The 16,605-nt window shown below is 37.1% G+C and overlaps 1 protein-coding gene across 9 annotated transcripts in view; it reads left to right on the forward strand.

Moving 5' to 3' along the window:
- The window catches only part of LRBA (LPS responsive beige-like anchor protein), a 359,129-nt gene that overhangs the window by 166,323 nt on the left and 176,201 nt on the right, over nucleotides 1–16,605 (forward strand). For all 9 annotated transcript variants that reach the window (XM_034442710.3, XM_060686876.2, XM_034442712.3 and 6 more), the window contains exon 38: nucleotides 10,175–10,299. In XM_034442710.3, coding sequence (XP_034298601.2) covers nucleotides 10,175–10,299 — 125 coding nt within the window. The remainder of the gene's footprint in view (nucleotides 1–10,174; nucleotides 10,300–16,605) is intronic.

Raw genomic sequence — 16,605 nt, forward strand, 5'->3', positions numbered from 1 at the left:
TGTCTATGGATAGACTATGTTTAAAGGATCTTAATGAAAGAATGACAGATGTAGAACAAATTTTATCTGACAAGACAGAGAAAGTATTGGAAGAACCACAAGTGACAGGCCAAGAGAATGATTTGGAAAAAGACACTTTGATGGCTATGCAAAAGTAGCAAGCTGAAGTTTTAAAAATTAAAAGAGAAATGCAAATAATAAACCAAAAGAATCATTTGGAAAATGTTTTCTTATTAGATTGCTTTCATTGCTTTCCAATACATTTCTGAGTGCAATTTAGACTTTAAAGTATAATTTATATACAGAGAACTAGGCTTTAAACCTGTAAAGAGCTACCCAGCTTGGCAGCAAGGTACTTTCAGGACCACCTCCTTCAAATAATCAAAATCTAATATGAACTGTGGAATTAAGGGAGGCTGAGGTGGAGAAGGAATGCTTCTCCTGAGAGCTCTCAGGAGTGTCCAAGGATGAGATTGATTTGTCTGTTCCTGCAGAGACCGAGCTGTCAACTTTTTGGCCACACCTCCGTCTTCCTCCTCTCGGGCCCAGTTTCGGCTTGGTCTCAGCCTGAAGAGACGTGTCAACTGCATTCCTTGGACTCATCAACAAGGTTTCTTTGCGTTGGGGGTTGTTTTTCAGAGCTGCGGTTTTGCAAAGGAGCCGCAGCTTGCTGCCATGTGCTCAAATTCATTTGTAGAGCCGTCGGCCTGACACGAGCCTTTGGGAGCTTGAAATAGCCATGGCGTGTCACCACGCTCTCCAAAGAACCGGCAGGATCGTCGGTTTCTTCTTTTTGGAGCCTTCAGGGGCTCAAATTAGCTGTGGCACGTCATCGTGCTTGCCACTGAGCCGGTGGGATCAGCGGCTTCATATTGGACATCAGCTGGGGCGCGCGAGCTGTCAGACAGCTCCGAAGATTAAAGATGACCGCTACTTCTTCCGGAGGCTTAACAATAGCCTCCGAAGATATATGGAGTCCCTGCCTAGTTTCGGCTAGGCATACCCACTAGATAACAGCCTGATGCGAGGCTCAGAGTAAAACGGAGTCCCTGCCTAATTTCAGCTAGGCATACCTGTCATTAAGGCGATTGCAGATCGGGGCAGTGACTATCTGTCAAGCACATAGCCTTAAGCCACTGCTAGCCTGGGAAGGCTTCAAGTCCCTGCTTAGTTTAGGCTAGGCATACTGGTACAGCAGGCAGGCAAGAGCCAGCAGCAGTAACAGTTTTTTAAAAATTGAAAAGGAAAATGGCGGGCAGAGCTGCTGAACAGATATCTAAGAAGCAGCTCACTGATAGCTCTCATTCTAAGGTGGAAACTTCTCTTAGCAAAAAGGCTAAATCCAAGTCTGAGGCTCCTGGTAACAAGAAGCATTCTAAAGCTTCTGAGAAGGATGCCAACAGGATCCTTCTAACAAAGCCTTAGAAAAACAATTTCTTAGAGCTGAAAAGGAACCGTCAGAGCAAGCCTTTCCTCTAACTGAGGCTGAAAGTTCCCGCCCTTTTCAAAGTGAGCCGTTGCTTCCCTTAGGAGATGTAATACCACAAGCCTGGTCACCAGAGGGAGCAAGTGAGCATTCCTTTCATTTATCTCCCCAAGCGGGCAATGAAACTGAAGTAAATCCTTTTTTCTGTCCAGCAACAGCGATTGAATTACAGCAAGGCTCCAATATCAGAAGGGCTGCTTCTGCAACCTTTACACCTACGTCTGCTGGCGTGCGACAAGGTGAAAATTTAAGTTCTGATTTACCTGCAGATATTAAATCATTGATAGTGCAGGCTATTTCTCAGGGCATTGCTGCAGGATTGAAGCACATGCCTGCCCCAACAGCCCTGACCACTGAGCCTTCCACCACTTTCCAGCAGGGCCCTTAGACATCAGGGGACCAGTCCTATTGGCAGGATACCCAATCACCCAATGCTTCCTAAGATAGTGAAGACTCATTGCTACATGAGGAGGGTCAAAGAGAGGCAAATTTATCTGAGGAAGAGGGTTTAACACCCAATGTGCTGGCTTTCACCGACCTTTTCCCTCTTGCCATCTTTAAGTAAATTTTACACAAGGCATGAGTGACATCAGGGATGGGAGTAGATCCCAACTCAAGACACAGGGGTCCCAAGGGTCCCAGTGATCATCTGTTTTCTGAGCCAGCCATGACGCACAAGGACATACCTGCACCACAGCTTTTTATAGATGTGGTTCAACAGCGGTGGGCACAGCCAGGATCATTTCCAACTCCAAGCGGGCATGATTGACACCTTTATAATTTGGCACTGAGTTGGCTGACTCACTTCAGTTACCCAAGGTAGATGGTCCGATGGCTTCTCTGGTGTCTTCCTCCCTTGTGTCAGGCGACATAGCTGAAGAGTTAAAAGCTCTTTTTATCTCTTTAAAAGATAAAAAGATGGAGTTGACTGTGCCCAAGGCGCACCAATCTTCAGCCTGGGCGATCAAGGCTGCATCAGCAGCCTCATTTTTTAATCGCACCTCATTAATCTGATTACGCCAGATGCAGCAGAGGGTCCCATTGAGTGAGACTAGACTGCATCAGGACCTAAATAAGCTCATAGCAGCTACACAATTCTCTGCGGATGCCACCTTAACAGCTGTAAAATACGCCTCCAGAATCCTTGCCTTCTCCATAACATCGAGAAGGATGCTTTGGCTACGTAGTTGACAGGCGGATGCCAAGTCCAAATGGAGGCTGGCCTCGTCCCCCTATACAGGGGCCATTCTCTTTGGTGAGGCTCTGGAACCGGTCTTTATTGAAAATAAGGACAAACAAAAGGTCCTTCCAGCATCGTTTAAACAGGCAGATAGGCGTACCACTCCTTACTACCACAGACTGTCCTTTCAGCCACCCGAATTGGACTCATCACAACACCAATGATTCTTTCCTCAGCGGTTGGAATGACAGCCAGACAGGGCGGGGTTTCGCACCCAGCCCAGACAACATCTCCAAGCCAAATAGCCCTTTTGAGGGGCAGGAGACCTTTCGTAGACCATGATGACTACCCAGCCAATCCTCCCATCAGCAGCCTCTTGGCACTTTTTGCGCCTCAGTGGGAGATGATAACAACAGATCTCTGGGTCTTCAATAAGGTGAGGCTTGGCCTCAGCCTGGACTTTCTCTCCACACCTCCGAACCACTTTATTCATTGCCCTGTCCTGAAGAACAACGAAGAGAAGGGCCTCATGGAGACCGCCATCCAACATCTGTTGGATATTCAGGCCATCGAGGTGGTCCCAGAGATCCAAACAGGATACAGGTTTTACTCCATTCTGTTCGTTGTTCCAAAGTCTTTTGGGGGGGGGGAATGGTGGAGTGGAGAGCAATTCTGAATCTAAAAAAAAATGAATCTATATCTGGTCTACAAAAGGTTCAAAATTAACTCCCTCCAATCTATCCTGGAGGGGGTTCGGGAGGGTGACTTCCTGGCATCTATTGATTTAATGGAGGCTTACCTCCATGTGCCAGTCCTCCCAGCACATCATCAGTTTCTACGTTTTTGCTACAAACGGGCCCATTACCAATACAGGGCATTGCCCTTCGGCCTCGTGTCGGCGCCCCGAACCTTCATCAAGGTCCTGGCGGCACTGGTGTCTTACCTTCGGTTGATACCAATATACCTGCAATGTTATTTAGATGACAAATTTATTCAGGTGTCTTCTCTAGAGAAAGCGACAGAGGATTTACAAACTACGATCAAGGCTTTACAAGATCATGGCTTTTCAGTCAATTTCCAAAAAAGTCATCTGGTTTCCACCACAAGGCTCTTACATCTGGGAATGGAAGTCGACACCATATTGGGACAGGTGTTTCTGTCACAGGACCGCAAGGACAGCCTGGTTGCCCTGATAGATCAGGTAAGAAAAGAATGCATGGTTCCCATAGCCCTATTATCTTGACTATTAGGGAAGCTGGTGTTGTGCATATCAATAGTGCCCTGGGCGAGGCTGCACGCCAGAACCCTTCACTGGTTCTTGCTACGATATCAGTAGGCAGGCAGCAGCAATTCCCGCACCACGGTACGAGTCACCCCAGAAGTGTTATGGTCCCTCCAATGGTGGATATCCCCAGTCCTGGACAAGGGCTGTGCCTTCAAGGAGCCCAGCTGCATCACAATTACATCGGACACCAGCCTCTTTGGCTGGGAGGCCCATCTTTGGTCTTTCATGGCTCAGGGCCATTGGACTCAGGTGGACCTGAGCCACAACATAAATTGGATGGAGCTTCAGGCGGCACATCTGGCCCTTCGGCACTTCAGAAACATGATTCAGGGACAACATGTTCTGGTTCTCACCAACAACGTGACGGCCAAAGTTCACATTAACCGTCAAGGGGGCACCCACTCCCAGACCCTCATGGCGGAAGCAGAGCACTTGGGGATTTGGGCAGAGACACATTTGCTCTCCCTCAGAGCAGAGCACAACATGGGAGCAGTGAATATACAGGCAGACTGCCTCAGCAGGTCCACAATAGACCCTACCGAATGGAAGTTACATCCCACTCTCTTCCAGGAACTGACCAAGAGGTTCAGTCAACTAGTTGTGGACCTGTTTGCCTCCCCGATGAACGCTCAATTACCGCGATATTTCACCAGGTTTCCGACACCCGGGAGCAGAGGGCACCAACGCCCTCCACAACCCGTAGCCCAGGGGACTGCTTTATGCCTTCCCACCTCTCCCCCTTATCCCAGGGGTCTTACGGAAGGTATTGCTGGAGAGGGGGGAGGTCCTACTTGTTGCCCCTCACTGGCCCAGACGCCTGTGGTTCATGGACCTGGTAGGTCTTTCTCATTTGAATCATAAATGCTGTAATAGTAATAGTAGCAATAATAATAGCACTTGTTATTATTTTTGTCCTGAGTTCTACTTAAGAAGGCCATTGAAACAATTAACAATTGTTTATAAAAATAAATTAATTAAAATAATTAAAATAATTCTGTTGGTAAGCAAAACATTTGTTAAATGTGTTTTGCCCCATTTAACCACCTTTCTTGCCACAGTTGTTAAGTGAATCACTGCAGTTGTTAAGTTAGTCACATGGTTGTTAAATACATCTGGCTTTCCTATTGATTTTGCTTGTCAGAAGGTCACAAAAGATGATCACATGAGCCCAAGACACTGCAAATGTCATAAATATGAACCAGTTGCCAAGCTTTTGATCATATAACCATGGGGATGTTGCAAACTAGCATTTTGTTTATGGACACCTTGATAAAATGAGAGAAAACTTGGTTAATATTGTTCGTCCCTATCTGCATGAAGGCACAATGCATTTCAAGTCAGAAGTACAGTTTAATTCCTGATGCCTTTTAATACCTAGAAATTATTTCAGCTAGATTTATACTGGATGTAAAGCATTCCTTGAACTTGAGCATTTTTCTATTTAAAATCAGAACAATAATCTTCTATTTTTGAAGGTGTACTGGATAGTCATTTATTTAAGTAAGATTTAGTTTGTTTGCCTTTTATAGACATTAAAATCAATTGGAAATAAAGAATACTGTATGTTTAAAATTTAAAATATAAAACAAGAGACTTTCATAGCATGTATCCTGTTATAAATGGTGTAATCAGAATTTTTATTTACACTAGGTTTCTTTAACATTGATACAGTGGTGAAATTCAATTTTTTTTATGACCGATTCTGTGGGCGTGGCTTGGTGGGCATGGCTTGGTAGGCATGGCAGGGGAAGGATACTGCAAAATCTCCATTCCCTCCCCACTTTAGGACCAGCCAGAGGTGGTATTTGCCGGTTCTCCAAACTACTCAAAATTTCCGCTACCGGTTCTCCAGAACCTGCTGGATTTCAGCCCTGCATTGATAAATATTGCTGTTAATCTTTTTAAAAAAATGGTTGATAATCACATCAAATTCTGTTGTAATCATTTGAACATATTTAAAAAGTAGTCATAAGCACAATTTCATGAAACAACTTCCATTCATTTAGGAATGGAATGAGATTATTATATAGTACACAGAGAGAGAGAGGGAGAGAGAGAGAGAGAGGGAGGGAGGGAGGGAGGGAGGGAGGGAGGGAGGGAGAGACAATGACTAAAATCTTCTAACGTTTTTAGTTTTTAGCCGAAGAATTAGTAAATTGACATTTAAAAAGAATATTTATGAGTTTAATACAGGAACTGGCAACTCCATTGTTAAGTGCTGTGATCGTTAAGAAGAACAGGGTGTCAGACTCCCGGCCCACAGGCTAGATGCATCATGTGCTGGCCACGCCCATGCCCGGTTTAGCGAAGGGGGAAAAGTCCTGATACGTCACGTGACGATGACGTCATTGGGGTTTGGCATCCCTGAAGTAGAAAATCACATGTCCATGGTGAAGTTATGATGTCATTTCTCATTCAGTTGTTAAATGAGACATCACGTGACTGCAACTTGTGATTTTAGTTTTGCATTCTCCATTAACTTTGCTTGTCAGAAGCCAGTTGTGAAAAACACAAATGGTGACTTGGAATACTGCCGTGGTTGTAAATGAGCACCAGTTGTGAAATGTGATATGGTAGTTCTCAACTGTTAGCTTTGAATTTTTTAATGACTTGTTTTCAATAATTCCTCTTCTCTAAATGCCCTTACCCCTGTATTCAAGGGCACAGTTTCATCCTCCCAGTTTTGCTTCAACATCTTGCTGTTTTAGGTACTCAGTTCTGTGAGCACCTGCAACTCTTTTTACCAGTGCTGAAAACACTGCAAATTGCAGTCATATAACTGGAAAGGGTGCATAACCTGAAATTACTGTTCCTGGTTTCACAGAACAGAATTGAAGAAAAGTATCCGAGGACATCATATTCATGAGAATAATTTATCTGCCGTTTCCTGGCTCTCTGTGCAGTGCAATTCTAATGGACCATCACTGGTCCATAACCCCACATAACAATATGGTCTGTTACTCTAACATTTATGCTTGTTAGTGACACTAATTTTATTGTCTTTAAACAATCCTAAGGATAACACATTGATAACATTATTATATGCTCATCACAAGTATATTTGTTATGAGGATAATTGATAGTTTCAACTTCTAGACGTGTCAGTCAGGCACTTTCCTCGATGGTATAAAACTCACATTCATGACCAGGCATAAGCAAACATTTTACCTGCATGATGTGTTTAACCTCCAGCCCAGGAAACTAGAGATGTTTTTCTTTGAACAGGCATCTTGTGAAATGAACTCCAGACTGGTCTCCTGTTTTCATTACAGCATGTGGTTTATTAAGGCTACTGGTCTGAACTTTCTGTTCTGCAGAATTACGTTTCACATATATATGTTTTAGTTTGCTTTTAAACTAGTCTTGCAATAGGGATTGCTGCACTAATTCATTTTAGGAATGTCATTCCATGAAATATTAGCTTTGTTTTGGTCATTGGTTATTCCTCATCAAATTTCTAAAATCTTAGATTGCTTCTTAAGGATTTTTATGCCTCAAAATAAATGGTGTCCTAGTCATACTTTTTGTGTAGAGGAAAATTGCGTTTTGTTGTGGTGTTTTTTGCTTATAAATACTTTTTTTTTTTTTTGGTAAAATTGTAACCATGGTCCTTTTTTTTCTGCTGTTAAGAAAAACCAAATCCACAAGAAACTGGTAATGTGGTGCTGTGCCAAACAGAGGTACTACTGATAATTTCCAACCAGTATGAAAATGCTAGAATTTTGTAAACATAGGAATAGAACAAATGAAAGTGTACTGACAAGTAATTACATTGGTTTATTTGTTCAACCCGAGATCTGCTGTTTGCATATTTATTTATGGAGGATAACTGTGGGGTGACTATTTTGGGAGTGTTTCTGATAGTGGCCCTCCTCTTTTAGGAAATAACTTTTTAATTGCACTTCCTATGTCTGTGAGGTTTACCTGACTCCCTATACTATGTATTTGGGGCATCAGAATCTCTGTTGTTATCTCTATATCTAGAACTATCTATTCTACAGTATATCTATGTTTTTCAAGTGCCTTTTATGTATTTCCATGTTCCTTTAATATGTTGCTTCATGATTATATATAATTTTAGTGATTTTAACTTTCCTAAAACATAATTTAACTTCATTAAAAGTAGAGAAAGATCTTAATCTATTAAGGCTTGACCTTAATAATTTTACATCTTTGAACAATGTTGTAGTACGGTGTACTAGAATTTATGACAGGAGCTCTTAACAAATGTTTAGAAGCCTATATTAGAGGTTAATTATCATATGTTTGTGGCACTAGATACAATATTTCTCAGTACAACATATATGAAAAAATATCAGTTTAGGTAACTAGTGATTTGTACTGATTGCCATACTGATTAATAGACTCCATTATACAATTCTTCAGAAGATGAGGAACAATTTGCGATTCGAGACTCCTATCTGAGTTGATACTTGATAATAATTTTAACAGATAAGTGAAGAAAGGCAGAATGATGAAGTATCTGTCCAAATTTCATGACTATCAAATAAATGCACACAGAGACGGTAGTAATCTGCCTTTTTTTCATACTTGATGTGGTGAATTTTAAGTTATTAATCACAGTTTGAACAAATGTAGCTTTTTAATGCATCTTCCTGCCCTTGATAAATCCTACAAAATAAGTTACAAACTAGTCTTGAAGATTTCATTTTAATTTTCTGAAATAAATATAGATAGTAAAAATGTATGTATTCCATTTACTATGAATGCAAATAATTTACAGAGTAATAAGAATTACAGTCAGGAAAAATGAAAAAACAATGGTGTTGTTTTTTTTTAATTAAGATTTTGTTGCATCTATATTATTAGGTTTCATATGATGTATTATTTAGCGTGGACTTTCAGCAATTAAACTTACAAGAGAAGTTTATAGATTTTCATTTACTCTCAAAAAATAAACTTTTACTATTTCTGGAGATTAAATAAGGAAATCACTGGTACTGTGAGTCTGTATTCATTTGTAATCAGTAAATTAAGCTGAGCAATTTATTTTTCAAAGCTGACGTATGTACAATGATTATTACCTCATAAAAAGAAATGATAATATAGAAAGTAATTTTTGCTTACAGTCTTATAATAGATATTTCTTTATAAATAATATAATTTGTAATTGGGGAATGCAGATTTTGGCAGTATATCTCAGTGTTATTCTGCAGGCTTTTATTATTTTACATATTTATTTGTATCTCTAGGTATGAATACATACTTGAATTGGATGCTGTTGCCATTTTTAATAGATAATGTACAGCTTTATAGCACACTTGCTCATGATATGTAACAAGATAGGACCTGGCATTTATATATGCCCATATTAAAAAGATCTATGCATATTTGAATAATACAATGTGGAAAATAACAAATGTGGTAGAACCGTTTATAAATGTAAATTTTGAGACATATTCTTTCAGTATTCTCACCATAACATGAAGTTCTTAATTAAATGCAAAAATCTAGCTACATAAAAACAGAAACCAAATCCGATTTGCTTGAGAATAAATTGTTATTTCACTCTCCTGGAATAGTTTATTTAAAAACAGGAAAAGGAAACAAAAAAGGATTTTTTTACATTCTATGCCTCAGGGGCTAAAAGTAATGAATATTTTAAGAGATTATTTTAATTAAATTCCTGCAGATCTAAATAGAGTAATATTTTATTATCACATACATAATCATGTAACAGAAGTATTCATTAAAGTTAACACTTTCTCAACCAAGAATTCATGATAAGATTTAGTGACCTTGTACAAAAAGGCACAAATTAGGAAGAAAAATGAAGGGGGACAGACTTTGATTAATATAGGTAATGCTATACCATATTTATAATAGCTTTTCCCTATTCTGGTTTATAAATGCAGTCACTGAGAAAGGTGCCCTGCTGAGGCTGAAATGAGGCTGAAATCGGAGCACATGCCACTAGAGTGTGGGGAAACTGATCACACTGTCAGCAATTCATTTCAAAATGATGTATTTAGTGCTCATTTCACCTTCTAAGAAAGAAAGGAAAAGGAGTTTCTCAGACTGGAAGGTGATACTGTTATTTTCAAGGACATATCTAACTTAAAGATTCTAGAAAGGGTTTAGGGTGCTGTTTTTAAAAAAATGAAAAGGAAAAGAGCAAACAAGGAAAGCTTTATGCAGAAATCCAGTGCTACCATGCTGTTTGGTAATTGCTAACATATGTGGCTTCTCTATTTCATTGTAGTCGTTCTCGTGAGTTCTGGCGCCTTGACTACTGGGAAGATGACTTGCGGCGCCGGCGACGATTTGTGCGTAACCCCCTTGGATCGACACATCCTGAAGCGACATTAAAAGCTGCCATAGACCACGGTCAGTGTAAAATCTACTCACTGTCAATAGTCTCAAGTCTATATGGCAATGGAGATAGAGAACTTGATTGCTCTAAGAGAGCATGAACTGTCACATTTGGAGTTTTCTTCCTTGAGTTTCAGACCTGAGCATTTCAAGACCTAATTAGTCATTATCTTTTTTTTAGCAGCATCTGCCTTGGAAAAATCCTTTAGGTAGAGGGTTCAGAATACCAGAAATTTGAGACAAAGGTTTAAGATTCTCTTATTTCCTTAAGTTTTAATAAGCTTTTGTGACAGATTGTTGTATGTATGAAGTTGTAGCAGTATAAACAAGATATATTTTCCTGTGAGAAATCCCCACTGATTATTTTAATTAACTTCAGATTAAAATGAAAATTGTGCACGAGTCAAATGATATTCACATGAGCTCTATTTTAATTTTCCTGCATTATACAAGTCAGAATGAAAGCTTTTCTCAAAATATAAGTAAATTATAGGAAGATAGATAGATCCCCAGATAAGATAGATGATAAGCAGGTAGACAGACTGACAGACAACATGGGCCAAGCATCTTAACCTCTTGCACTTATTCTTAAAGAGTCATTTCTGAAAGAAAATGTCTCCAATATGTTAGAACTATAATGTCAAAAACATGACAGAAGTATTTTAAATACATGATCAAATAGAGAAGAGTCATTAGTACAATCTTAACCTATAATGGTATTGATTACCTCATATTTTGCTAAAGGAGGTGAAAAATCAGATGTAGAATTAATTAGGCCCTTTCTGCTTTGGGATTGATACATTGTTGTACTATATACACAGAGAGATTTCAAGAGTGTAAATTGTCCTTAACAGTTATATTTAGTATAGTTTGATGCTATCACTTGCATTGTTTTTCAGAAGTACAGTAATGAAGTAGAACATTAGTTCATTTTTTGTTTATTTATCAAAATATTATAAGAATTCAGTGATTATATTTTTAATGTTTAAATATAGTTTATTAAGTTTTAAATCATGACGCATTAGTGTAAAAACAGATCTAACTACATGAAAGGTATTAAGGTATTTTAAACCATATTTGTGCTTAATTTTAAACCTAATATTTAATTACTAGGTGTATAAGCACTCATGGTGAATACTCTAGCAGTATTATTTGTGATATATATATATATTTCTCTCTCTCTCTTTTCACGCGTGCATGCATGCATGCAGAGTGATGGTTGTAATAATACAGAACTGCATGGTATACATTTTTCACTGAAATTATTGTGAAAAAGTCAAGCAAATACAAAAATGAAAATACATTTACACAACTAATTATACAGATGATTTCATTAAATGTTATTTGGAAAGGCTTTTGTGCTATAATACTGTTTTTTCTTCTCAAATACCATACTCACTATTAATACAGTTTTTTGAGTGAAGATGATAAAGAATACTCATAATTCAAATATTTTAAAATCTGATTCTACTTCAATCCTGTACTTGCAAGTAGAATATAGCAAACCACTGAAATAAACCTGATTTATTGAATTAATGTGTATACAATCGAAGCATGGGTCTATTGTTTCTAGATTATATGCGCTTAATGCCACAAAAGACATTAATGCAGAAAAGGCATAATTTCTAAGATGGTTTGACTTGGTATGGCAGACAAAACTAGATGGAATAAATAAAAATTACTGTATAGTTTTTAGATAGGTTAGCTTTGTAAAAATATCTTAACTGATTAATTGGAAAAACATGCTAACCCTTTTAAAAGTAAAACCTCTCTGTCCCTACATTCAGCACATACGTATATACTTACATACTAAAGCATCACATACTTGCTCAAAGTAAAGGTACCTTAAAATTGATTCACAAAACAATTTCTCTGTGTTGTATCCACAGCTGAACAGATACCAGGTGATTGTGCACGAATATGTTTTTTCAGCTACTTCCATTACTGTGCTGTTCAAGAGCTTTCTTCCTTCTATAATACAAATTAAGGTTGTGGATTGCTTCACATTCAAAGAGAAAAAGGTGCTTTGGAGCGTGCAGAGATTCCAATGAAACAGCTGCCTCCTATTCCTTAAATCAAATGCACCTTTTCTTAGGATTGTGTGGCTGCCTACTACAATTCCATAACTGGCAAATGCTTGAACCACTTTTTTTGCTTTTGGCACTGAAACAATGTATAGTCTTAATTCAGTCTAATGCTTACTAATAAAAACAGTCTATAGGTAGCAAAACTAAATACGAAATAGAAAGGAAACTGAAATGAACATCTACAGTCTTTGTAAAGTGTATTTGAGCTAGTATATAAGCATACATTAACTTCAGGATGACAGGTATATTTGGTCTTTGAATGGCATGGCAGAGGTGACAGTATAAAAAAGTAAACCAAGGCAAAGGCTAGATTAATTTAAATTATAGTTAACAAGGTTCTACCTGAATTAGAATTTTGTAAGGAGCATCAAATCTCTTTCTACCCTTCAGTATATTACAAGTTCTCAATGAAATTATTGTTCTGTTCTGTGTTTTTTTTTAATTGCAGAATATTCTATTTTAAGGTCTACAATTTTCTACAATTCTTTTTGGTCAAAGCAATTCTCAGCAACTCAGACTCACTTATTTTCTACAGTGCAGTTTATTGGTTTAATTCTAGATACATCAGGTCTAGTAATTGTAGATTGTATGTAGTTTATATATGATTTCTGGAATAAATATTCTCTTCGTTATATTCATAAATGTATTTTTCACAACCATTGTAATGTTTGTTAATTTCTGCTGTCTTCTAGATGTTCAGTTTGTTTTTGTTTTTTTTTTTTTTTTTAAAAAAAGGATAGAAAGGAAATAAATTGTAATTGCAAGCCTGTACAATAGACTATTTGATACAGTAGGTAGTTCAGAACAGGACTATTCCTAGAGTTCCTCCCTTCAGGAATGCAGTTTATTAAATATTGTTATTGGAAGAAGTGGAAGAGGTCCAGAAACAATCAGACATAGTATACTTAGGCCAGAAAGCAAAAATCATGTCCTCCTTCAGCCCCATTTATGTATTTCAGTAGCCATCTCTTCAAGGAATTGACTTGGTTTGAAGGAGAGCCTGTGGTGTAGAGGTGGCAGAGTAAATACCTTAAGACTAATGTCCTCTGTTCAGACAATCAATATCAGTGCAATGACTATTCTCTGGGCTACTTTCTACTTAAAAACATTTTTTAAAAAAATTCTGACAATTTAATTGCCCTTCCCAAACACACATTAACTTGCCTCTGAAAAAGGACTATAGGAGATTTTTCAAAGAGTGAAGTTCCAAATGGCTATTTATAAAAGGCTTTATATATGTCTTGAATGAAGCTTGCTTTCCATTGGACCTGTTTTAAACTCAGGTGTTGAAATTGTTCATCATTAAAAAAAACACTTACTGGTACATAAAATGTATCCTTCGTGAACAGATACATTTTAATTAATCCTCATTGTAGAAATGTTGCTCACAAACAACTATAATAAATTATTTACACTGAATATATCATCTTCCATTTTAAAAGGACTTTTTGCATGGGTTATAAAGGGTTATACAGATTTTACTGGGTATAATGAATAATCCCACCCTTATGTATTTCTTAGGAAACATACTCTTTTCATGGATGAATACAAACAAAAAAAATCATATTTTCAGTCATCAACTTTGAGAGTATTTTTAAAAGAATTTACAGAAAACCTAAAGACATAAAAGTTTCAACTTTATTAAAGAATAGTATGATATTCTAGAACAGCTTACAATTTATTAACATTAGAAATGAATTTATTAATATGAAATCTTAATGTTTTTTAACTATGTAAAACTAAGCATTTCAACTTACATACAGAAAAGCAGAAAAAAATTAAGTTCACAAAAAACAATCCATACCAGATTATCAAAAAACATTAAGTCAAAATAAGTATGCAGAAAATGATAGGTTAAAATGATCTTCCTTCTGTGACCCCATTTGATCTATTGGAGCAATTATTGAGAACGTTGCCCTAAAGGGTACCATCATGACAACATATTTGGCAAAGTATAAAGGGATATTCATTGAGATATTGTGAATCCAGGAATTATATGAAAATTTTGATCTGGAACATTTAAGAGCTATACATTATTGTAACTTATATATTATTCAAAAGAATGAATAGCAGTATTTAAACTAATTGAAATTTCTGGGCATTATATAAAATGAATTGCAAATATGTACTTGAGACAACTTCATCCCACAATTTCATGTAGAAATTCAGAAACATGATATGTAAAAACAAATTCAATGTCAAACATCATGTTTAAAAACAATCAACATTTGGCGGCAGGGCGGGGGAAGAAATTTAAAATACAATTCTTGAACCTATTATATTTTTCTGAGAAACTGCATTTGCATTCTGCCCAGTCAGTGTTTCTGGAATTTATAATCAAGTCATAGGTTCATGTAGAAAAATTACATTGTTAATGAGATGAGTTACCATCTCTGCTTTTCTATTGATGTGGGCACATCCAGGGAGGAAAATAAGTGAGGCAGTAACAAGCAATCTTAATCTTGTTTAAGATTCTTTTCAGCTGTCCTAGTCAAAATTTATTTAAAACACTTTGTGTTTTCGAGACAACAAAGGAATCTAGGATTCTAAATTCTAAAATATCATTGGTCTGAACAGCCTGGTAGCCTATCTATTGAGGACTGAATGGTTGGAAGTGCAATTTCTTGTAAAATCTACACCTGAGGAACACATGTTCTAAGATCTCAATATCACATAGGTATCTTCTGTATGAAAAGGGTATCTGATTGTATCTGCCATGTATGATTGCAGAGGGAACAGCATTGGAGTATGCTGTAGAGAAGGCCCAGTGATATTTGGGGTAGGATAACTGGTGTAACATGGAGGAAGAACTGTACAAATTGGTTTATGAGAATGAATTCAAAGCCTTCACCTCTAATCTTTCCTTGGAGAGATGAGTCAGGGAGAGATGAGAGATGAGGATAAAATATTGGATGGTATCAGAAGGCAGTAAAGTATAAGAGAATCAATAAGGTCAATACTCCCTTAAACTTAGTTTAAATCATAGTCACAGAAGTTAAAGAAAGAAAATGAATTGAATAACAACTGAAAATGAATAGGGGAGAAGCATAAAAAGTGGAATATGCAAATTAAAAGCAAAGGAAGATACATGAGGAAGCTATTATCTGAAATAAGCTGATCAGGGTCTGGTCAGTGCTTCAATGAGAGACTGAACACATTGCATTAGATCTATTGTGAAAGTAAATAATATAAATAAAAATTTAAAATGTAGAAAAATTAATATTAAGTAATATAATTTTCAATTTTGTCACAGAACAAAACAACAATAATACTTATTTGCTTGTTTTGGTGGTACAATCTAATATTTTTCGTTTTACAAAATAGTTGCCCTATTAATTGCTTTTAAGTTATATTTATGAAGTGTTAACAACTAGGAAATAATCTAATGTTCAAGTTCTTTCTCACTGCTTTAGAATGCTTAGCAACACTGATGCCTCAAAAAGGTATTTGACTTTAACAAAATAAATGTGGAGCAAATTCACCTGTTCTTCCCTGAGTAGCAATAAAAATTCAAACAGTATGATATGATAAATACTAAATATCAAGGCTAACTATCATGAATAGATGAATAGATTGAATGAATGAATGAACGAAAATAAAATAAACAGACAAAAAAAAATCCCCATCTTTTTTGCAAGGAAATGATAGTTCATGACTTTATCTTTATTTCTTAATTATTTTATAATATGATGATAATTGTATTAAAGCTTTTAAAAGCTAATTTTATAAGCAGTAAGCTCAGGAATCCACAAATTCACTGTGGAATGAGCTTTGTTCAGCAGCTCCATGGGCAGAATCACATATGAGCAACTTAACTCCACTTCCCACCAGATGTCAGTCATGTGCTCATCTGTCACTATTTTTCTATCTTAACTGCCAGAATTAATTTCCACAATTATGTCAGCAGGTGAAAGAGCTGTCAGTCAGAGGCCATTTTGGACTATAAATCAGCTAGTCACCACTTTATTCTCTTGAGCTAACTTGCAGGCTAAGATGTAAGGGTTCAAAAGAATGTATTTCAGTAGTACTTCCAAAAGTTTATTCTCTTTCTCTCCCTCTTTCTCTCTCTCTCCCCCCCTTTCCCCCCTCCTTCCTCTCCCATTTATATATAAAGCAGTTTCAAAGCATTGCCAGTAAAACTTTCAAACAAAACTGTCAGATAACAGAAATGATTGGCCAGCAATATGATTACGTCAGCTGGATAGTTTGTTCTATAGAAAGCATATGGCATAAT

This window comes from Pantherophis guttatus, chromosome 8, assembly GCF_059756535.1.
Source record: "Pantherophis guttatus breed Tessera chromosome 8, ASM5975653v1, whole genome shotgun sequence".
Taxonomy (NCBI): domain Eukaryota; kingdom Metazoa; phylum Chordata; class Lepidosauria; order Squamata; family Colubridae; genus Pantherophis; species Pantherophis guttatus.